General features: G+C 51.2%; 2 protein-coding genes and 2 long non-coding RNA genes across 9 annotated transcripts in view; 2 read left to right on the top strand and 2 right to left on the bottom strand.

Moving 5' to 3' along the window:
- Window positions 1-6,412, bottom strand: part of LOC108248179 (receptor-type tyrosine-protein phosphatase beta) — a 19,753-nt gene extending 13,341 nt beyond the window's left edge. For all 3 annotated transcript variants that reach the window (XM_037978409.1, XM_037978410.1, XM_037978411.1), the window contains exons 1-9: window positions 6,307-6,412; window positions 3,426-4,963; window positions 2,986-3,259; window positions 2,011-2,307; window positions 1,660-1,923; window positions 1,313-1,576; window positions 949-1,218; window positions 470-724; window positions 116-382 (exon numbers count right to left, since the gene is read on the bottom strand). In XM_037978409.1, coding sequence (XP_037834337.1) covers window positions 116-382; window positions 470-724; window positions 949-1,218; window positions 1,313-1,576; window positions 1,660-1,923; window positions 2,011-2,307; window positions 2,986-3,259; window positions 3,426-4,963; window positions 6,307-6,352 — 3,475 coding nt within the window. In that variant the 5' untranslated portion in view covers window positions 6,353-6,412. The remainder of the gene's footprint in view (window positions 1-115; window positions 383-469; window positions 725-948; window positions 1,219-1,312; window positions 1,577-1,659; window positions 1,924-2,010; window positions 2,308-2,985; window positions 3,260-3,425; window positions 4,964-6,306) is intronic.
- Window positions 4,223-7,884, top strand: LOC119617472. The gene is made up of 4 exons (XR_005233760.1): window positions 4,223-4,364; window positions 4,457-4,654; window positions 6,309-7,278; window positions 7,349-7,884. It is a non-coding gene; the product is annotated as an uncharacterized LOC119617472 (long non-coding RNA).
- Window positions 7,885-8,441: 557 nt separating this feature from the next.
- Window positions 8,442-9,341, bottom strand: LOC112449983. The gene is made up of 2 exons (XR_003038539.2): window positions 9,207-9,341; window positions 8,442-8,949 (listed from the first exon to the last, which is right to left on the bottom strand). It is a non-coding gene; the product is annotated as an uncharacterized LOC112449983 (long non-coding RNA).
- Window positions 9,342-9,349: 8 nt separating this feature from the next.
- LOC108251440 (zinc finger C3H1 domain-containing protein) lies at window positions 9,350-22,712 on the top strand. 4 transcript variants are annotated; one of them, XM_017441755.3, is made up of 33 exons: window positions 9,350-10,032; window positions 10,812-11,195; window positions 11,297-11,460; window positions 12,331-12,733; window positions 12,935-13,143; window positions 13,217-13,340; window positions 13,417-13,511; window positions 13,594-13,785; window positions 13,987-14,145; window positions 14,673-14,810; window positions 14,889-15,007; window positions 15,092-15,217; window positions 15,351-15,525; window positions 15,599-15,727; window positions 15,933-16,556; window positions 16,758-16,864; window positions 16,943-17,074; window positions 17,149-17,270; window positions 17,362-17,463; window positions 17,544-17,669; window positions 17,821-17,995; window positions 18,072-18,258; window positions 18,385-18,573; window positions 19,062-19,299; window positions 19,376-19,481; window positions 19,673-19,871; window positions 20,619-20,713; window positions 20,866-20,973; window positions 21,095-21,199; window positions 21,276-21,429; window positions 21,712-21,812; window positions 21,899-22,000; window positions 22,247-22,712. In XM_017441755.3, exons 1-33 carry the CDS (start codon window positions 9,495-9,497, stop codon window positions 22,317-22,319), a joined length of 6,000 nt encoding a protein of 1,999 aa, XP_017297244.1. In that variant the 5' UTR covers window positions 9,350-9,494; the 3' UTR covers window positions 22,320-22,712. The 4 variants fall into 4 exon arrangements, with proteins under 4 accessions (XP_017297244.1, XP_024858780.1, XP_017297243.1 ...); XM_025003012.2 differs by having other exon boundaries at window positions 15,089-15,217; window positions 17,824-17,995; XM_017441754.3 differs by having other exon boundaries at window positions 15,089-15,217.
- The last annotated feature ends 6 nt before the right edge of the window (window positions 22,713-22,718 follow it).

Below are 22,718 nucleotides of genomic sequence, written 5' to 3'. Positions count from 1 at the left end.
CACAGAACCCTGATCCAAGCCCAGAACCACCACAGAACCCTGATCCCTGATAGTTTTTTTGACAGATGTGAGATGAAGACTCTGCAGGTGGACGGTTCAGTTCAGGTGACCTCACCTGTGCGTCCTTCGGCGACAGCCTGTCTGGAGGTGAGTCCGGCTCTGACGGTGGTGACCACCACCTTGTACAGGGCTCCTGGCCTCAGGGCCCGGAAGTCGACGCTGCTGACGTTCGCCTGCACGCTCTCATTCTTGATGACGCTGCTGTCATGGACCAGCAGGACCCGGTACGAGTCCAGATCTCCGGGCGCCGGTTCCCACTGCGCCTGCAGGCTGTCGATGCTGCCGAGGTTGGAGACCTGCAGCCGGCTGACTGGAGCTGGAGCTGAGGAGGACGGACAGATGGAGACGGAGACGTTACGGCTGATCAGTTCTAAGGTAAAATCTGCCTCCAGCAAACACTCAGACATACTGGTCCACGCTGTCAGAGAGGCGGAGCTGCTCTGATTCCCACTGTTGGTTGTCACGGTGACGGTGTAACGGCATCCTGAGGTGAGGCCTCTGAAGGTGCAGTCTCTGGCCTCCCAGCTCAGGGTCTTCTGACTGTCAGGCGAGTCAGTGAGGACCACCGTGAAGCTGTCCCACTGTCCAACAGGTTGACTCCACTGGACGCTGAGAGACGTCTCGTCAGCCTGACGGAGGAGCAGCTGATTCACCGAACGAGGCGCTGCAAAGGTGGGACACATTTTATGGTTAACAGTCTGACAACCTGAGGCTAAGAGTTGTCCTCCTGGAAGAGAAGTCAAAGATTCCTTAAAAAACTGTTTTTCTTTCCACTGTCACCAAGAGCCAATCAGAAAGCCAGACTGAAAGATCCCCTGAAGTGGCTGCTTGTTTGGAATTAAACTGAACAGAACTCGTTATAAAAACGTTAAATAAATGTAAACTGACCGAACCGGCTGCTGCAGTGAGTCGTGCTGCTCAGATTGCCGCTGTGCACGGTCAGTTCTGCTGCGTAGCGGCGTCCCGGGACCAGACCGAGGCTGTGGACAGACTCGCTCCACTGCCTGCTCGGCTTACTGACCGTCCGATTCAGCAGAACCGTCAAACCGTGGGTCAGCAGGACGCTGTAGGTGTCCCAGGTGCCTCTGGGAGGCGACCAGCTGAGGCGCAGCGTTCTGTCGTCGATGGACATGGAGAGGGCCGACACCCGGTCAGGAACTGAAACACCAGGAAGAAGTAAAAACAAAGATCAGTTTGGTACAAACAGAGCAAAGAAAGATTTCTGAGCAGAACCGAAGATCATGTGACTCACCTGTCCTCCCTGAGGTCCTGCTCTCTGAACTTTGACCTCCAGCTGATGAGTTGACGGACAGCTGGTAGCGGCAGCCGGGGGTCAGACCCTCAAACACCACCTCGGTGACATTGGGGGGCAGGACGCGTCGTTGAGGGGTTGATCCAGGAGCCCACAGGGTCACCAGGTAAGCCTCCACACGTCCTTCAGGTGGGCCCCAGGAGGCCCGAAGTCCCTCTGAGCTGCCATCGTTGTTGAGGATCAGATCTGAGACGGAGGCTGGGACTGAGGAAGAGGAGAGAACATCCTGAACAAACCGGTGTCTGTCCACAGGAAGCTGTTGTTGCAGCATCAGCAGGTGAACCTACCTGTGAAGGCTTGTGTGGAGGCGGAGCTCTGCAGGCTGACAGCCTCTGTTACCACGGTAACGGTGTACAAGGTCCCCGGCTGCAAGTCGTTCAACTCGGTGAAGGTGGTGGTGTTTTTCATAGTGAAGTTTCTCAGCAGAACCCCATCATGGTCCGTCAGCAGAACCCTGAAATTCTCCATCCTTCCGGGACCAGCTTGCCAGAACACGCTGAGGCTGTCTGAGGACGAGGACACCGCCTGCAGGCTGTCCACGGCAGAAGGAGCTGCAGGTAGGACAAAACAGACACCCATGAGGAGCATGATGAGGACATCTTTTAGCCGAGTGGAACTGGTGAAGATCTGGATCTCACCTGTGGCTGCGGTGGCATGCACCGGTGCAGCGCTCTTATTCCCAGATGACGCCACCACGCTGATGTTGTACAGAGTTCCCGGGAACAGCGAGCTGAAACCTGACCGAAGGGCAGCAGAACCCATGATTCTGGTACTGAGGACAGATCCGGAGCTTGTGTCCTCCAGAGTGACATCATACCAGTCCACATGTCCAGCAGAACGAGACCAGGATAACTGCAGACCGGACGGTCTACCTGGAACTGCAGTTTGGCTGTCCCAGTCCAACAGGACCTCAAGATGAGCTGGACCAACTGGGTCTGAGACAAAGAGGAGATGATGGTCCGGTTGGAATGGATTTTGGACAGGTTAAAACAAGTATGGACAAGTTAGAACAAGTTGGAACAAGTCTGTACAGCTTGGAACAGGTTTGGATGGTTTGGGACAAGTTTGGACAGACAGGGTAAAGATTTGTACAGGTTGGACAAGGTTAAAGCATGTTTATACAGGCTTGGATAGGTTTGAACTGGTTGAGACAGATTTGGACACGTTGGGACAGGTTTGGCTCTGCAGCGGTGGTGGCAGAGGAGGAGGGCGATCCGATTGTTTGAGCTTCTAACAATAAAATGTTTCACAGCAGCACCGTGAGTCAAACAGGAAACAGAAAAACAGAGCAGGCGGGACAGGATGTGGACAACGATCCCCAACACAAAAAAACACTTCAGACCTGAACTCTGTCCTCAAACAGACTTCCCTGTTTCCTGTCTGCAGGTCATTAACACCCCAGAGACAAAAAGTCCATCAGCTGAAGGACAAACTGTAATCAGTCAAACAGAGTTCCAAAGACCGGAGACGGTGGGACAGTGAGACACAGAAACACAAAAAGAGTGCGTCTTTTCAATAATAAATAATATCTAAATATTATTCCTAGCTTTTTTATTTTTTGATCACTGCAGGAAGTGGGAGGAGCTTCATAAACCCTGGAGGTAAGTTCTTACCTGTGAACACTGAGCCGTAGCTCCTCTCTCCATCCTTCCTGGAGATCAGCCGGTACAAAGTTCCTGGGTCTAGCTGCGACATGTGACAGATGAAGACATGTCCGGTGGGTCCGTCCGGCTCACAGCGGACCGAGCTCAGCCCAGAACCTCCAGCTGTGGTGATGGTGAGGTCAGGTGACAGACAGGCGGAGGTGAGCCGAACCACAGCTGAGTCCGAGCCGGACCTGATCTCAGTCAGCTCCACAGAGCACCGGGGCCCCACTGAAGTCTGGACCTGGAACAGCAAATGAGTCAAATCAGACAAGTTTCCAAAAAGGTCCAGAAGCCAACATGGATCGTTTGACCCGGTTCTGTCTAATTCTTCAAATGTTTAAAACACCTCAGAACCTCTAAGTCTAAAAGTCTAAATAAAGGCAGTAAACAGACAGCAGAACACTCACAGGTGTGCTGGCAGGTGAAGGAGTCCTGGTGGATGTTCTGGTGCTGGCAGGGGTCGCCGTGGTTCTGATAGTAGTCCACATGGTTGTAGACGAGGTGGTTGTTGCAGGTGTTTTGGCACTTCTAGAAGCAGGTGTGGATTCAGATGTGGCAGATACTGTTGTGGTTTTGGGTGTGACAGGTCCAGGTGTGGTTTCAGGTGAAGTTTCAAGTGAGGTTATGGCTGAAGTAGGCAAGGGTGTGGTTTCAGGTGAAGCTTTAGATGTGCCTTCACGCAAAGGCTTAAGTGTAATAGACACAGGTGTGGTTTTAGGTGTGGTAGGTCCAAGTGTGGTTTCAGGTGCTGCAGGTACAGGTGTGGCTTCTGATGAAGTTCCAGGGACAGCAGGTACAGGTGTGGCTTCAGACGAAGTTCCAGGTACAGCAGGTACAGGTGTGGCTTCAGACGAAGTTCCAGGTGCAACAGGTACAGGTGTGGCTTCAGATGAAGTTCCAGGTGCAACAGGTACAGGTGTGGCTTCAGATGAAGTTCCAGGCACAGCAGTGGTGTCAGGTGAAGTATGTACAGGTGTTGTTTCAGGTGTGATTGCTCCTTTAGTCATTCCCACAGAGGTGTTGTAGGGGGGTGTTGTAAGAGGTGTTGTAGAGCCTGCAGCTGAAGGTGACGTTCTGGTAACAGTAGGGTGATTATGAGGGTTAGAGGGTGGCTCCTCAGGTGTGCTAGTGGGCGGAGCTGAAGTATAACTCTCCCTGTGAGCAGCTCGACGTGACGTTGATGCGTTTGTCTCAGAAACATCAGTAGCTGCAGATTCAGACTCAGACCAGAACTCAGACGGGACTCTGAAGTTCTTTGTCTCACCTGTGTTCACCTGTGGGTGCCCTGCTGAGGAAACCAGCCTCATGGTTCTGGTTCCAGTGGACTCTGGCTGGTTTCCAGTCAGGTAAGATAATGTGTTGAACACCTCTGACTCCACTGATACTGGTTCATCCCTGAACTCTGGGTCTTTTCCTCTTTCTCTGTTTGACTTATCAGACCGGTCAGTGGAGAACCCAGCGGGACGAGATGAGACACCTGATTGGTCGGTGGAGAACCCAGCGGGGCGAGATGAGACATCTGATTGGTCGGTGGAGAACCCAGCTGGACGAGATGAGACACCTGATTGGTCAGCGGTGAATCCAGCTGGACGAGATGAGACACCTGATTGGTCGGTGGTGAACCCAGATTGACCAGGTGAGACGGCTGAGCCCTCTGATTGGTCAGTGGTGAACACAGCCGGACCGGAGACCGTTTGGTTCACACTTACATCTGATGGCTGTGTGACTAAAGATGAAACATCTGGATGTAAATCTGGAGGTTTGGTGGCGTTCACGTGGGCCGAAGCCCCATCAGCTGTTGACCTGTGGGTGCTGGAGGTTCTGTCGGTGTCTGGTAATGGCTCAGTAGTTCTGGTTCTGGCAGGACTGCTGACAGCATCAACGATGCTGGAGAGCTCCGCCGGTTCACGTGTGAAAGAATTAAAGTTGGAGAAGGACGTTGTGTCTGAAAAGAAAAAGAACTTGTGTGATGAAGATAAACATCAGATTTATGGAAAGAGGCTCTGGTAGTCACTATGCAGAGTTTGTGTCACAACTTTTATGCAGACTGATCTAAGAACAAGGGACTAAGATTTAAACTGGAAAATATTACTTAAAGAAAAGCAGATGAAGCAGCAAAAACAAAAATAACATTTAAGTCCTAGCATTCTTTGAAGGAATACATATTTCCAGAGTTTTAGACTAAAATCATCTTTTGTTGGGAAACGAGTTGAAGTTATTCTGATCAAACCTTTACAATAAAGTTGTGTTTTTTTGCTAACAGACAGAAAAACAAACAAATACAACCCAGACGCAAAATAAAATAATGTTGTGATGATAAAAATCACTTAAGTTTTGTGTTGTAGAGTGATTCCACCATGAAAAAAGCAACAATAAATCAATAAAACTCTAAAATTATTACGATGAGTGCCTGACTGATTATTCAAGCACATAAAAAAACTGGAACCTTGTGGAACAGCCATTGTAAAAGGTTGATTAAATCTCCGTAACTTTTACTTAATGTTGTCATTTTTTAAAATATGAACTGAAAAAGTCAAGAACTTAATAAATGTATCTGTTCAAGTTTAGGAACATGTCATGATTGCAGCAGTGATTTATGGCAACTGAGAAAGAAAAGAGAGTTTATTTTGTTTTTGAGATTAAAGTTTAAATGCTGAGAAAAAAGTTAAAAAAGTGTTTCCAGACAGGACCCAAGGAAGCAAACCAAACGACCTCCTGAACCGTTCTTCTTCTTCTTTTGCAGCAGAGGATTATGGGTGAGCTTTTCTAGACTTCTTGACTTTAATCTCAAAACTTGAAAACAAAGAAATCTTCCTCCACATTTTTTTTTCTTTCTTGCCTTAACTGCATCAAAAGCCTTTTTGGATCTAATAACACTCGTCTGACTACAGACCATCATCTAAAAACTGTTAAACAGTTTAAATACAATAACTGGTAATCAGCTCTGTCGAATATCCAGAACAAAACTCAAACTGATTTTCACCCAGAAACTGAATTTGTTTCACACTCCATCAGAATCACCAGATTTCAGAACTAAAGTCACTGCTTTAAAAAAAACTAACGACCAGAAATTAACGGTTTAATTTTGTGAAATCAAACCAATGACTGAGGAAAAGCCAGCCGAGCTGCTTCTGTTTTCTCTCATTAATAAAAACAAAAACCTTTTCTGACGATTGAACAGTTTTCTTGTTGGAGTCTTTCTTTTTTTTTTTAACAAACATCAATCAAGTTGAAAACCTGAAGACACAAACTGGATCAGAACCACCAGCACCATCTCTTTATACTTACAGACACAGCTGGATCCCAGGACCAGAACCAGAACCAGGACCTCCATGTCCCCGTGCTGCTCGCAGTGTGTCCCCCAGCCTCTGATCAGCCCAACTGAGGCGCTGAGAGGAAATGCGTCTTTTGTGGGAGGAAAAAGTCGTCCAGCAGAACTTCCTTCTATTCAACGGTTGTTCAGAGTCCTCGGAGCTGCTGGAAATGCTCGCGTGGAGGAAATTCCACAAGTTCTGTTCTTCTAACAAACACCCAGCTCGTGAGGAGATCAATACATGAATCACGAGCAGGTTCTGTTCGACCAAAACCGGCCACAGCGTCCTAAGAATCCTAAAACACGTCGACATTTAAAACCATTTTCTGTTTCTGATTGTTAGTTTGTTTCCTGGTCGAGATGACGACCGTTAAACATCGTTAAACACAAGCTAACACATCAATAACGCCCTGATCATTATATTTTATATCAAATGAGCTGAAACATTTGTGAACGTGAAGAGATCTCAGCATCAGGACGGTCCACGTGTCTCCGTTCTGTTTCTGTCCAACAATCAGATCATATCTGACTCGATTCGACACCAACTGATGGTTCAGACCATGATGATCTGTCAGCATCCAGCATGCTCACTGAAAGTCCTTCAGACGGCCCAGAACCTTCTGAAGCTCCATCAACCAAAGAGAACTCGTGTCCTTCAGAACTGAGTCCATAAAGCTGCCTACAGAGAGACTTCTGAATCTGCAGCAGATATTTAAACTCCTTCTGAACCGCTGGGTTCCTCTCAGGAACCTTGTCTGGTTCTCCCATTCCTTCAAACAAGGCTTTCTCAGTCCAGACTGTTCTCATCTGTGGTTCCATGATGGTGGAACCAGCTACCGAAGTCCTCTCTACCTTCAGAGAACCTCCTCTGATTCTGGACCGGTTCATCTGGGACCAACACCTTATCACATCTAAGACTTCTAGACTGGTTCCACTCTAACTTTAAGGTGAGATAATCTTTAAAAGTTCTTTATTTGTTAGAAAACATTAATAAATTTTCCTGTTTTTATCCCGTAGTTTGAGCTCAAAGAAACCTTTGAGGAAACTGCTGAACACCAGCGTGTTTGGACCCACATTCTGCTCTTATCTTCGGTCCGACTCTCAGCGTTCGGTCGGACAGGACGGTACGTCTCACCTCCTCCTCCCTCTCACATCCTGTCCTGGATGGGAGGAAGAGGAGGAGAGAGAGGAAGATCTCGTACTCCACCCTCCACATCCTGCCTGGAGCTGAAAGCTGTCGAGTCTCTGTGGATCTGCTGAAACATTTTCACTTTTTACTTTTTTCTGTCAAACTGATGAAGAAAAATTTAATTTTCTTTGATCCTGAATCCAACAAACCCAAATCAGATCAAACTGAGACTCAGGAAGGACTTAAAATTAAAAGAATATCACGTTTAACAAACTGTTCTGTTCGGTTTGATTCCTGCAGGAACTTCTGTCAAGTTTCTGTGTTGAAGCTGCAAACGTCCTCTGCATTTTATATATGATAAACTGTTAAGTTTGCAATATTAAAATTATTATTTTTAGCTTCAGTATTCTTAAAAACCTGCAATCTGCAGATACATTAATCAGGTTTTAGTTGCAAAATACAATAAATATATGAAGGTTTGATGACTTTATTAAGATTTCTTTTTAATAAAACTGAATCCTGAATGTTTCAGAGGCTGCAGAGCTAAAAATAAAGGCCTTCGAGGAATGCATATCACCCGACGCATTTCATGAAAGAAATAAACATTAAGATCATTTTATGTTGAGAAATGATGAGGCTGTAGCTGTTTTAGTCAAACCTTAAAAAGACCATGATGTGACATCTTATACACACGCTCAGAGTCTGTGTTGAGGACGACTCTCAGCTACTACCACATCACATTTTACCTCAATATCTGTAAAATTAACTGAATTATAGACATTTGTTGTTTGCTAATGTTATTTAGCTGAGGGGGCCATCTTTAAATGGGCTGGCTCCAATGATTAATCCCTGAAAGCGTCATTAAAATACAGTTCATGGGATATTTTGCTAACAGGAACCACAAGAGGAGAGAAAAATTCACAGAATTTAAATATTTTAGTTTTCAGGTGAAACAACAGCTCAAAGAAGAATCTGTAGACAGAAAGAAAAACATCGTTTTTATTTTTTGTTTGTCTGTAACTGGTTCTGTCAAGGTTCTGCTGGTTCTGACTTTCTGTAAAGCTTTAACCAACAGTTTAGCTCTGAACCACCAATGATGGGCAGGAATTATTGGAAATGATTGAAATTAAACTGCTGTGAGAGCCAGAAACAGAACCAGAAACTCTCTGACCCGTGTTTAAAGGTTCTGTTTCCTGTGTCTCCGTGACGTCCGTGTGTGCTTGTTAACACTCATGGTTTTAACCTGCAGTTAGCGTGTCGGTTCTGTTTCCACCTTTTCATCCAGACAGCTCAGACATCCATCTTTCCCCACAGAGGTCAGAGGTCAGGGTCTGGGCGGCCGTCCAAGGTCTCCTCACTGATTGGAGAGGAAAAGGAGGCTTCCTGAACACACGAAGAGCCGCTGTAACATCACGCCTGATACACTTCTCACTGCAGCTGTGAGCTGGACCGGCCCGGTCTGCCTGACCCGTCCTGATGGGTCCTGGTCCTGGGGAGACGGGACACAAACTGACTCAAAGTCCAGCAGCTGAAAGGTTTCTCAGAAGTCTCTGCTGCCCCCTGCTGGTCACCTGCCTCAGTCAGCTCAGGTGTGATCAGCAAAGTAAGCAAATTAAATAACAACACAAAAAATAATGACAGAAGCCTGATTCACATGGTCCAGTCAGGCCATGTGAACATGGGCACGCGCTTAACTCAAGGTGAAAGTACTTAAATTCATTTAAATCAGCCTCTGAATAAGTTTACCTCCTTTTCATCCTCAGAACAGGTACAGGTACAGGTACAGGTACAGGTACAGGTACAGGCATGTGAAATCACAAACCTTCACCGCAGCTCAGGACTTCCTCTTTCCTTTTATGGGCTGCTTCCAGTCAGCTGACGTCTCGCGCGATCTGCTTCTATCGCGATATTTGGGGCTAGCAGCGCAGCTAGCAGAGCTAACTGTCAGAGAACCGAGAGTGGAAGAACCGGACGAGAACCGAGCCGTTCTACAGCCAGCAGGGAACCGGTGTCGGTTCCTGCGGTCACCCCGACATGGATCCGAAGACAGCCCATCGATCCCCGGCAGAAGACGGAGAGCTGGAAGACGGAGAAATCTGCGATGATGAAATCGAGGAGAGCGTTCCGGTTCGGCGGGGGGATGGGAGGAGGCCCCGCGGCCGAGGTCGCCCCAGAAAACAGCACCACCAGCCGCACAACCTGCGGCCGCTGCTGGGCCACCACCCGCCGGACTTCCGCCGCCTGATGCCCTACAACTCGGGACCTCACCTCCACGGCCCGTTCCCGCCGAACCTCAGGCAGCAGTGCGATCCGAACCTGCACGACCGGCCTCCCGCTCCGCCGGCTCCGCTCGGGATGCCGCTGCCGCCGGCTCAAGGGCTCGGTCTGCACGGTGAGCCGAACCCGCGGTCCAACTTCTGGGAGCGGAGCCACGGAGCCCTGGGGCGGTTCAGGCACCGGGTCCCGAACGGCGGACGCGGGTCCTGGTTCCGAGGGGGCCTGGGGGGGAACGGCGGTACTCCCCCGGGCCGGTTCGGTCCCGGAGACATCCACAGCTCCCCGTCCAGAAAACGTATCCTTTTGTGGTTCCGTTAGAACCGAGCCCGAACGGGCTCCTCGGACTCATCATTGACTCGGGTAAAAGCTGGTACCGAACCGGTCCAAATGGCTTCATCAGGACGTGTTGACTGACAGCAACTGGACCTCAACCGAACTTCAGCCAGAACCCGTCCGAACCGGTTCAATGTGCACTTCAACAACCAGAACCAGCCGGTACCAAGTTCTGCTGACCGACCAGAACCTGAAGGTGGTGTGCGCGCGCGCGTGCACGGTTTGACAGCCCTGAATATTGATTTTTAATTAATTATAAATATTTGTTTTCTGACAGATTTTAGATAAAAATCCAACTTTTCTAAATTTATTTTTTATTAATATAATTTTTAGAATTTTTTGAAAACAAAATGAATGAAATGTATAATTTACATATATTTTTTTATAAAGTATAATCTAAAATAATTGAGCTTTTACGCAATTTATTTTATTTTGCATATTTTCTTTAGTGTCTAGAACATTTTTATTGACATTTTAAATGAAATTAGTAAAATAATTTTTAAATCTAATTTAAGCTTATAATTATTAAGAGATTAAATGATCATTTTAAAACTGACATATTGAGGTTTTATTTTGAAAACTGAAAACATTAAATCAGATTATCTGATTAATCATCAGAGTTTCAGTAAAGTGGCAGATAAGATCTAAATTATTCGAATATTTTCCATCTTCCGCTGACCTGAGGCCCGTAATTAACGACAGAAATAATCATTAATCAGTTTTTCTTATCGGACACCTCAGAGAAGCAGCCCGGGAGGAACTGGGCCAGGAAACCAGCACCGAGCCTCCCCAGAACCGAGACCAGCGTGGACGAGAGCTTCGAGGACCTTCTCTTCAAATACAAGCAGATCCAGCTGGAGCTGGAGTGCATCCGCAAGGCCGAGACCATGGCGCTGGAGCCGGCGGCGCCCCCCGTCTCTGAGGACGCCGCTGCCGCCACTTCGGTGGAAACCAGACTGGCACCAGAACCGGGTCTGGCTGGGGAGGAGCAGACGGAGAATGATAAGAAGAAAGTGTTTCAGGCGTTCAACCTGAAACCTCTGCGGCAGAAACTTCCCACCCCGGCTGAACTGGACAAGCTGCACAGGAAGTGGACGGGGCAGGACGCAGGAGGCGGGGCTGACTGTGAGTCGGGATGCTGACCCAGTTCGGACTCCTCAGCGTGAGGCGCTCCTGGGTCTACCTGCCTGCAGGTGAATTTCACTTCCTGTTCTGTGTGTCGTCAGGTGCAGAACCGGGAAGCTCGGAGGCTGCCCTGCCTGAGGGAGACGCCGCTGCGGAGGCCGAGGAGAGGCCGGCGGCGTCCTGCGGCGACGAGAAGCAGAACGTCAGCTCCACGGTCAGAGAGTCGTCTGCCTCCAGCGAGGAGTCGACCATCTCACCTGACAAGGTGAGCTCAGAGGGTAGCCTCAGGATGAAGCAGCTACTTCCTGCTTCTCTTCAGCTTAACGTTTCCACACGACAACAGTCTGAACGTTTCATCTTTTTTAAACGGCATCAGTTACCACGGTAACAGAAGAAGCAGCTTTGTGATGCAGAACATCCTTAAACTGATCCGTTTCACAAACCGGGCCTCCGGTTCTACAACAGCCCATCAGACTCCATGGCTGGAGTCAGCGTTAACCTGATTTTCTCGTTAACCCGGTGATCTCATTAAGCTGCTGCGCTCGTTAACCTGTGGGCACTAATGAGGTGTGACGTGTGCCACGGAATATCAGCCGAAGGAGACCCCTGTGTGACATTACCAGCTGAAAAGAAGATGGAAAAGCAGCTAAATGTGTATAAAAACATTTATTCTGCAAACATGACTTTAATCAAGAATTAAATTAAGAATAACTCTTCAGGACTGTTGATTTTTAAAATATTATTAAATGCACCTAAACACATAACTACATTAGTTAGTTATTAGTTATACTTTAGAACATAATTAAAACTGTAAGTCATAGAATTTCATTGGATTAAACTTTAAAGTCAGCCAGTGACGAGCGTAGTTCAGACGTACCTGTGGGATTTAAAATATAAAATGTTTATAATAAACAGATTTATTACAGAGGAAGTCGATGATGACTCACAGCAGGGAGACGTCCGACATGTTTACTCTGTCGTTCTTCGTGTTCTGCTCCATGCCTCCACAAAGTTCGCTACATTTCTGAAAGCTAACGTCTCCATCAGAGGAAGCTTAACGATGGGCCGCTCTTCGGAGCCACTTCACAGAACTGTTTGGTCGACCTCTGTGACGCTGACCTGTGTGTCTCCTCAGCCCGTGGAGAAGATGGAGGAGGAGGAGCTGTCTGAGCTGCAGCTCCGCCTCCTCGCGCTGCAGTCGGCCAGCAAGAAGTGGCAGCAGAAGGAGCAGCAGGTGATGAAGAGGAGCAAAGACCGGATCATTAAAGCCTCCCAGGACAGGACCTCCAGCTCTGCCTCCGGTTCTGGAGCCGCTCCAGCTGACAGGCAAAGAGTCACGACCAGGTCGGCTTCCTCCGCCGCCGCTGCTGCTGCTGCTGCTGCAGACCGGAGCAGGTCCAAACCTACAGACCGGGACCGGACCAGGCCGGCTGACAGAGACAGACCCAAACAGAGTCCTAAGCCTGGTCCCAGAGTCCTGCCCGACCGGGCCCGGACTCCAGGAAAACCTCGCAGCACCAAGAACCTGATCAGCCCAGGTGAGACGATGATGCCCATGTTTCTGTTCGTCGTTGATTGATTCTTTACAAAACTGAACTGATTGTTTATCAAACAAAGAGTTAACGAGCTGCTCAGACAGGTAGACGACCAGCTGCACAGGTGTAATTATTTCTGCTGAAGACTCGCTGCCTCCAGGTGTTTGATCCAGTGTGTGACTGTTTCTGTCCCCTCGTCGCCAGGCTCGGCGGCGAAGCAGGCATTCAGGAAGCAGCAGGTGCGCACCTGGAAGCTGCAGCACCAGAGGAAGCAGGAGGAGAAACGGCGCCAGGAGGAGGAGGAGCGCCGCAAGCGTGAGGACGAGATCCGCCGCATCCGCGACCTGTCCAATCAGGACGAGCAGTACAACCGCTTCATGAAGCTGGTGGGCGGGAGGAGGACGCGCAGCAGGGTGAGCTCTCAGCACCTGTCCAGGTGAGCCTCCTGCCGCCACAGCAAACAACCAATCAGCTGTGTCTGTTCAGTCCAGGGACCAGGACCACAGGAAGTCCGCAGGCAAACCGGGCCTGGACGCCTCAGGGAACCTCTACCAGTACGACAACTATGATGAGGTTGCCATGGATACGGACAGCGAGACTGGCTCACCAGGTTAGCAGGATGCACCTGAGCTTCTTGTACTTCCTGTTTCCTTTGTGACGCTGCTCACGTTTCCTGTTTTCGTCAGTGCCGTCCCCGACACAGAACCATCTGTCAGCTGATGAGACGGGATGTTTCCCTCCACTGGGCCTGTTCGGAACCGAGGCTGCAGCCTACGGGATGGTACCTCCCACTCTGGTCCTTTTAAAATGCCCCCCCTCCGTGGTAAATGTAATCTCTTACCCCCCCCCATCTCCTCTCTCAGGATTTCTCGCAGCCCTTCCTCCACTCCATGCTGTCCGGGGTTCCTCCCCCGCCTCCCCCTCTCCCTCCCCCTCCAGATGAGCTGGAGCCTCCTCCGAAGCCTCCGTTTGCTGATGAAGAGGAGGAGGAGGAGATGCTGCTCAGGGAGACGTGTCTGATGTCGATGGCCAACAAGAGGGTGGTGATGACGGAGGTGAGTCAGCTTCCTGTTTACCTGGTTATAAACCGGTTCCAGCTGCTGCTGAGGAGTACGTTCAATCTGTGAGTCAGGTGTCAAACATCCTTCCTGACTCTGATGTGTGTTCTCAGCATCACAAGACACAGTTCAGCTCTGCCTTCAAAATAAAAGCACCGGTGAACTGACGATGACGCGTTTATGCCTTCTTCTCTGCAGAAGAGCTCCAGCGGTCCTCCATCCCCGACGTGTCCTGCTCCAGCCGACGTCCAGCTGCCACCCAGAGGGAACCTGAGCACCGTCAGCCTGAACACGGTTCCTCAGACCCGGAGCAGCAGGTTCAGCAGAACTCATCACGCTGCCAGAAGTCCACTGGTGGTAAGAAAACACTGATTCAGGATCAGCCTGGGAACCTTTAGACTCCTCAGGATCTGAATACAGCCCAGAGGGCTGTGATGTGATTAGAAAACGATGTGGAGCTGTCTGACCTGCTTTCTTCAGTGTTTTCATGACGGTTTGGAGCCGTTGCAGAGCGCGGGATTGGCTGCGATGATCACGTTCTGTTGTAGCTCCAAAGGGTGCAGCATAAGTTTGAATCCCACTGGGCTGCACCTGATGTTTGTGACCAGTGAGCCGCAGCAGTTTGTCCAGTTTCTGAAAACAACAGCCTATTTTTATTTGCATGGCTTAGAAAACATGTTATTTTGTCACTTACCTCCACCTAAATGTGTCAGCTCAGACTCACAGTGGCAGCAACATCTCCTCCAGGTGGAAACGTGACACAACTTGCTTATCGTGCAGCTCCTGTTGTTTTTCCCTTTAACGTCATTGAAGCTGAAGTTCTTTAAAACACTGGCTTTCAGAAACGCCCTGATCCAGGATGGGTCCGTTTCTTCTCTCCACAGCTGCCTCGACACAAAGCGGTGGTGGTTTCTCTCAAAGACTCTGACGACAGCGACTCAGACGTTGACGCCTGCAGCTCCTCTCAGACGGTGTTCGGAGGTCTGGAGTTTATGATCAAAGAGGCGCGGCGGACGGTGGAGGTGAGCCGTGCACCGTGACTCTGTTCTGACCCAGTCTGGACCCGTCTGACAGCTGGTGGATGTTCTGATGTTTGGCAGGCGGCAAAGCCGAAAGCAGCATCAGTTAGCGAGAAAGAGAACAACCCGGTCAGAACTCCAGAAGCTCTTCCTGAGTCCAAGAAGGCCGAGTACCGTCTGCTGAAAGAAGAAATCTCCAGGTAGGTCCAGAACCCGTCCTGCTGCTCAGACTCAACGTGGTGACGATGAGAAGCTGTTTGAAACGTGTCCTGATGCTGCAGCAGGGAGAAGCAGAGGATGCTAAGGGATCACAGTTCACCCGCCACACCGGAACCGGTTCTGGAGTCATCCCTGAAACAGGCCGCGGAGCTCAGGCTGAGCGAAGCGGAGCAGAGACTCAGCAAGCACAGGTGAGCCCGACGGGTCAGGTGTTCTGACAGTTCAGCCAATCAGAGGGAACTGCAGCCTGGGGTCCAAAGGTTTCTAAACCAGAACAGGAACGTACTTCTGGCAGACCTCAGATCTGAACTTGTGTGTCCACAGAGAGCTGCTGCAGAGGGATGAGACCGTCCTCAGACACCTGCTGCAGCAGGAGCTGAAGAAGGCGGAGTCTCTGAAAGCAACCGAAGCCAAGGTGGCCAAGCTGAGAGAGCAGCTGCAGGCATCCGAGAAGATCCTAACGGCCAACAGGACGCTGCTGAAGAAGCTGCAGGAGCAGGTAACATACCTGTTCTGCTGCTGCACGTCTGTCACCTGACACAGCGAGCCAATCACAGGTCTGTCACCTGCAGGTGCAGCGGGTCGAGCAGCGCGTGTCCCTGAAGAAGACTCTGGAGGTCCGACTGGAGCAGGAACTGAACCAGGCTCAGCTGGCTGCCGGCAGAGGAACAAAATGGCCGACAGACTCCATTCAGGCCGCGGTGAGACACGACCTTTAACCCTTCACTCTCAACTTTATTTATAAAGGTCTTTGCAAACAACTCAACCAGTGAGTGGTGCCAGTGCGCCTGCACACACGATTGTTGTCCTGAGTTTAAACACACCGGGGTTGTCGGCAGTCGGGGAACATTTAGGAGAGTGAGAACCTTCACGTCTGTAACACGTTTCTCTGTTCTGCCTTCGCAGCCCGGTAAGCTGCAGCGTCTGGACGCGGCTCCTCGGGACTCCAAGCGCCACTTCGCCGAGCTGATCGCTCAGAAACGGCGGCTGCAGCAGCTGGAGTCTGAGTACGCCCTCAAGATCCAGAAACTGAAGGAGGCTCAGGCCCGCCGCAACAAAGGCGTCCCTGCAGAACCCCCCCCAGAGCCGCCAGTCCCAACCGCCACCCCCACACCGGACCCTAAAAACGAACAGCTGCCCCCCACCAGCCCCTTCCATCTGCCCCAGCCCTCCCTGCACGACCTGTCCCAGGACAAGCTGGTCCTGGACAGCGAGGACGTCCCTGAAGCTGAGGATCAGGAACCAGAACCTGCCGCTGCAGCAGCTAAAGGCAGCCGCCGCAACTCCTTGCGTCAGTCCAGCAGCTCCTTCACCAAACCCCACCTCGATGTTCCGAGCTCCACCCCCTCTAAGGACAGCGCCAAACCTGCCAAGATGGCGGCCGGCTTGACGGTCCCTGCAGAGACGTTTGCAGGTCTGGATGTGGACAGTTTAAAGAAGAGGTACCAGCTGCAGGCCCGGCTGGGAGAGCTGCTGCAGACAGAGCTGCACAAACTGGGGGAGGACATGAACAAAGCCCCCTCTGCCCAGGTGATGACCTCTGACCTCCACATAGGGTCACATGGGTGTTAAAACGACAAATGACTTCCTTCATGGAGGGTTATTGAGTAGTTAAACTAATCATTGGATCAATCATTAATCAGTCAGGAGGACTGAGACTGTTTCCATCACATGACCTCCTGATGTTTCTGAGGTTTTCATTTCTTCTTCTGTGGTTTTGGTTCTGGTCAGGTGATCCCACTGGAGGTGGAACCAGCGAGCCAATCAGTGGTCTCTGAGCTGAAACCGGTCTCCTTTGAAGTATACCGCAGTCCGCTGCGAGTCTTCAAGTCCTACAGGTAGGAACGCGCACGAGTGAGGTCGGCTGAGCAGCCTGAACTCTGAGGTCAGAGGTCAAGTTTCCTGTTCCCCTGCAGATTCAGTCCGTACTACAGAACCAAGGAGAAGTTGTCCCTCAGCTCTGTGACCTTCAGCAACACCATCGAACCCAACAAGTGTTTCTGCCGCTTCGACTTGACGGGGACCTGCAACGACGACGGCTGCAGGTGGTGAGTGTCGACTCGCTGGTTCTGACCCGAACCCGTCCTGACCAGTTCCTCTGTAACGTCCCATTTGTCTGCAGGCAGCACATGAGGAACTGCACTCTGAGCGGGAACCAGCTCTTCCAGGACATCCTGTCCTACAACCTGCTTCTGATTGGCTGTTCTGAGGGCAGCTTGGACCAGGAGGTTGGCGCTGCCACAGGCAGGTGTTTCTGGGTCTGGATCAGTTCATACCAGAACCAACGATAAAACAGATTCATGTTAGTGAAACAACATAATTTGTCGTTGTTTAGAGAGCTACATGAAGAAGCTGTTCGGTCCAAACAAAGACCGGATGGGAGTGGACCAGAAGGCCGTCCTCCTCGTCAGTAAAGTCAACGAAAGCAAGCGACACGGTAGGCAGGCTCTGCTGCGAGCGTGGCGCCGTCAGCCGCAGCTTTCAGGCCCGTGACTCGTGTCCACTCGCTCTTTGCAGTTCCTCCGTTCACCACCTTCAAAGACACGAGGAGGTGGAGGCCAAAGCCGGCGGCACAAAGCACCGCCGGCCCTGAGGACGATGGCACTGACGAGGCTTCGGCTGCGAACCTGACGCCTGCAGGAGGTAAGAAATGTCCTCAGGACGGACTCCGGTGTCTTTGGGACAGATGTAAACATCCTCAGGACTGACGCAGCCTGGACAGTAAAAGCTGCTGTTCACGTTAAGCTCCTCCTCCTTCCATCATCAGAAGGGACTTCCTGTTTGTGTTTGACAGAAGACATCTTGAGCAGCAGCTCGTCCGCTGTGGACGTGGTCACGTCGGAGGACAGGCGGTACTTCACCAGTGAGACGGACGACATCTCAAACCTGGAGGCGAGCGTCCTAGAAAGTCCTCGAGACACTCAGCTGTGGATCAAACTGGCCTTTAAGTACCTGAACCAGAGCGAGACGTGAGTTTCCTCCTGCTATTTCTGTTCCCGGGTCAGTTCTGGTTCCGGTTCTGACTGCGTGCTTGGTTCCGTGCAGCTCCGCAGCAGAGAGCCTGGAAGCGGCTCTCAACACGCTGTCTCGTGCTCTGGAGAGCAACTGCAACGACCCAGAGGTGTGGAGTCACTACCTGTCGCTGTTCTCCCGGCGCGGCAGCAGGGAGGAGGTGCAGGAGATGTGTGAGATGGCCGTGGAGCACGCCGCCGACCACCGGGTGTGGTGGAGCGTGAGTCCGGGCTGCATACCTTCAAAATGTCTTCAGAAACATCTTAAAGTTTATCTGGAGCTTGACTTGTGTCGAGCTTCATGGGTCTGAACGGGTCTCATAAACCCCGCTGGTTCTGCTCCTCAGTACCTGAACCTGGAGAGCTCGTTCGAGGGGAAGGACTACGTGTGCGAGCGGCTGCTGCAGTTCCTGCAGGCCGCAGCGTCTTCAGGCGTGACGGAGAAGCTGTCCTTCCAGCTGATGGAGGCACTGCTCTACAGAGTCCAGCTCAGTCTGTTCACGGGTCGGATGGAGACCGCGTTAGCCATCCTACAGGTGAAACACCAACGGGCCGGTTCTGATCCAAAGCTCACTCAGTGTTTCAGTCAAACTGACTTCTCTGTATTTTCAGATAAACAGAATATTTCCTGTTAGGGAAAGTTTGTAAATGTTTCTCTGCAGAAACAACAGTTTTTATATTTGTAACATCAGAATAAATTAAGTTTGAGGTGAACTTTTTGTCTCTTGTTTCAGTTGGAGCTTTTCAAAATGATGTCAAATCACAACCAGCCAATCAGAGACTCAGATACTAATGTGGTTCTGATAGTTGAGTCGATTTTAGCTGTAAAACCAGTTCAGGTCTTACCTGCAGCTCACAGACCAGTGATCGTGACAGCAGCTGATTGTAGGACAGAACGCCACAGGAAACAGGACGTTCTGGGTTTAAATTCTGATTATTTCACGTGACTCAGGGATTGGTCGCTCTGTTGTTGTCTTTGCTGTGATTGGCTGTTTCTCACTCGTCGGTTGCGTTTTCGTTTCAGACGGCCCTGAAGTCGACTCAGGACCACAGCGTCGCCGAGCACCTGACAGCCGGCGACCGGGCGCTGCTCTGGCTCTCCTACATCCACCTGACTGAGTTCGACCGGCTGCCGTCCAGCCTGTACGACCCGGCTGAGTCCGGCCCGGCCCGGCTGGCCAGCAGAGAGTCCTTCATCCTGCCCTGGAGGACGGCGCAGGACATCAGCACGCCGCCTGACATCCTCGTTGCTCTGTTTAAAGGTCCGCCGTGGAACCACGCAGGTTCTGCAGGAGCTGGGCCTGCTTCAGGTTCTCATATTCTGTGTTCCTGTTCCAGATGCTGTCAGTCAGTGCAGCGAGGAGAACGAGTCGGACGGCGAGAAGACGCTGACCTGCATGCCGCTGCACACCAACCTCCTCTGCCTCTACAGACTGCTGCAGAGGTGAGCCAACGTGACCTCTGACCTTTAACCCTGACTGTAAACTAACCTCAACTGGGCTGGTCTCACTCTGAGTCTGGACTTCTGGACTGGTTCTGATTGGACACAAACAGAGAGTTTATCATCAGTCAAACGATGGAGACTGTAGGACGTTTTAAAGGTTGTGATGATGATGATGGTGTGTGTTCCCACAGGTATGATGAAGGTGTGTCTCTGTGCGAGTCTCTGCTGGAGTTCTGTCCCGAGTCGTGCACGCTGCGTGACTCTCTGGCTGACCTCCACATCAGCAGAGGAAACTCTGAGCAGGCGGTCAACATGTGGCTGCACGCTCTGGCTGAGTGCCCCCACAACGCTCAGGTGTTCTACCACTGCTGCAAGTTCCTCATGGCGCAGGTGAGCTCACCTGTGAGTCCAGCCTGTTTCTAGCTGTCTGTGGCCAGTTGGAAGGTGTCTGCAAGTGGCTGCAGGTGTCTGCAGGGTGTCTGCAGGTGTCTGCAGGTGTCTGCAGGGTGTCTGCAGGTGTCTGCAGGGATCTGTAGGTGTCTGCAGGGTGGTTGCAGGGTGGTTGCAGGGTGTCTGCAGGGTGTCTGCAGGTGTCTGCAGGGATCTGTAGGTGTCTGCAGGGTGGCTGCAGGGTGTCTGCAGGGTGTCTGCAGGTGGCTGCAGGTGTCTGCAGGGTGTCTGCAGGTGTCTGCAGGGTGTCTGCAGGGGTCTGCAGGTGTCTGCAGGGTGTCTGCAGGTGTCTGCAGGGATCTGTAGGTGGCTGCAGGGTGGCTGCAGGGTGTCTGCAGGGTGTCTGCAGGTGGCTGCAGGTGGCTGCAGGTGGCTGCAGGGTGTCTGCAGGGGTCTGCAGGGTGTCTGCAAGGTGTCTGCAGGGTGTCTGCAGGTGTCTGCAGGGTGTCTGCAGGTGTCTGCAGGGTGTCTGCAGGTGTCTGCAGGGGTCTGCAGGGTGGCTGCAGGGTGTCTGCAGGTGGCTGCAGGGGTCTGCAGTCGTCTGTAGGTCCTACAAAAAAAGAATTCAGAAACCTAAAAACAGAATCTGGACCTCGATGAAGAAGCAGAACCCGATCGGTCCTGATGTTCTGATTACTTTGGGTTCCTTCTTGATGTTCCTGTTTCTCACCTGAATGTCTCAATCAGGACAAATCCAACGCCATCCCTCCGCTCTTCCGAGGCTTCATCCTGTCGCTCTGTGAGGACGAGCAGAGTCAGAAGACACCTGTGGACGTCCTGCGGTACGTGAAGCTCCGCCTCCATCATTATTTATCTAGAACTATAGAACCCAAACAGAACTGAAGCTGCTGCTCGTTGTGACATTTATTGTTTTTTCCGTTTTTTGTGGTTCTTGTAGTTTAGTTGGTTCTGACGCTGCTCGTTGTCTCCTCAGGCACATCCTGGGCTTTCCCACCGAAGAGCTGCTGAGCGGTCCGGTCATCAGGAAGGAGCTGGAGGAGCAGCTCCGGCAGCAGATGTCCTTCCTCCACCTGCTCCACTGGTGAGTTCACATGAAGTCTCCTCCAGCCGTGATGCTGTGGGTGGGGCTAAACAAACAGGAGGGCAGTTTTCTCACCTGATGGTGCCGTGTTTAAAGCTGCTCCTCCTGTTTGTGTTATCAGCCGCTGGGTGTGGCTGCTTGGCGCCACGGAGGAGGCGGTGGAGGCATTTGAGCGAGCTCTTGGCTCCGTGCTGCAGCTGGAGGAACTTCGCACGCTGTGGATGGAGTGAGTGTCCCTGCCTCCTAACATTTACCTGCACCCAGATGGCCCCCACGCTCACCTGTCTCTGCTCTCACCTCAGCTACCTGCTGTTCAGCTGCAGTCTGCAGGCTGGCGGCGCCTCCCGCAGGCTGTTTCCAGACCTGGTGCAGCGCTGCCTCAGCACGGTGCCGACTCGGTTGGAGCTGCCCTTCAACCCAGCGGAGTTCTGGAGCTGCTACGACTTCCACAACAAGGTGGGACAGCAGCTGCACCTGCCCCTGACCGGCAGGTTAACGAGTCGACCTTCAGGGTCACAGCAGACGTTGAAGCTCTGTCCAGGAGAGCATCAGTGCTGCTGCAGGAAACTGATGTTCTGGAAATGATTTCACTCAAATTTAAACTTTTTCATTTTTATTTCTAACCCGTTCGGTCAGAATTAACGTCAGGTTCAACTTTTAGGATCAGCTCGTTCACCTGTCTGTGAGGAGGCTCCGCCCACTGATGATGATGATGACGGTTTCTGTTTCCTCCTGCAGGTGGTGTCTCTTTACCTGAAGTTCGTTCCAAAGGAACAGCGAGCTCTGGTTCTGGAGAGACTTCGAAACGCCATGCCGGCCAACGTTGAGTTGGGCCTCAGGTATGCGCACACACACACACACACACACACACAGACACACACAAGCTGCTATGTGTGAGCTGCGTCCTGGCTTTGTTGCTGTGCAGGTTGTTGCATCAGGAGTTTCTGGACGGAAACATGGAGCAGCTGAAGTTTCAGGCCCGCTTGCTGAGCAGCAACGCTCCCAGATGTTTGTCCAGCTGGAGAATGTGAGTGAACACACACTCCGACATTCACAGAAATACACAAACTAACCCGGCAGCAGGACATTAGTGCAGATTCCAGGTGTTTCCAGATTTTAAACACCAACACGTTCTGTCCAAAGACCTAAAGGACGGATGTTTTAGACGAACAGAAACTGATCGATCTTTAGCATCAGCTGCTGCGGGCTCAGCTTGTGGGAGGAGGAGGAGTGAAATCAGAGCTGACTCGCTGTTTGTGGTGTTTGTGTTCAGAGCGATCGCTACGGAGCGGGAGCTGAAGGAGCGAGGCCAGGTGAGTCCACAGATAGGGGGAGGGGCCAGCTGAAAAACTCCTTCCTGTTCTGCTGTTTGTTTCTGCATCCTCCGCTTGCTCACGTCATCCAGCCTGCAGAACACAGACCACATGTGGCCAGCAGGTGTCGCTGCGACGTCAGCTAAACACATCTGCATCACATCTGTGCGTCTGCTTCCACAACACCAACCACTTCCTTTTGAGGAACCAATCCTGGGAGGTCTTAAAACTGAAACAGGAAGTTAGATCGTTCACAGGAGGTTAGAACAGGAGGTTTGTTCTGAGGTCTGTCAGGGAGTTCTCAGGTCTGTCAGGGAGTTCTCAGGTCTGTCAGAGAGTTCTCAGGTCTGTCAGAGAGTTCTCAGGTCTCTCAGAGTTCTCAGGTCTGTCAGGGAGTTCTCAGGTCTGTCAGAGAGTTCTCAGGTCTGTCAG

The sequence above is a fragment of the Kryptolebias marmoratus genome, linkage group LG11 (assembly GCF_001649575.2).
Source record: "Kryptolebias marmoratus isolate JLee-2015 linkage group LG11, ASM164957v2, whole genome shotgun sequence".
Classification (NCBI taxonomy): Eukaryota; Metazoa; Chordata; class Actinopteri; order Cyprinodontiformes; family Rivulidae; genus Kryptolebias; species Kryptolebias marmoratus.
This window is presented reverse-complemented; position numbering and strand designations above follow the sequence as displayed.

Bases quoted from the DNA above. Each gene is read 5' to 3' on its own strand.
- LOC108251440 (XM_017441754.3), top strand. From the start codon at position 9,495: ATGGATCCGAAGACAGCCCATCGATCCCCGGCAGAAGACGGAGAGCTG. The intron at 19,482-19,672 runs GTGAGCCAACGT...GTGTTCCCACAG, and splicing joins CTCTACAGACTGCTGCAGAG to GTATGATGAAGGTGTGTCTC. The intron at 19,872-20,618 runs GTGAGCTCACCT...TGTCTCAATCAG, and splicing joins GCAAGTTCCTCATGGCGCAG to GACAAATCCAACGCCATCCC.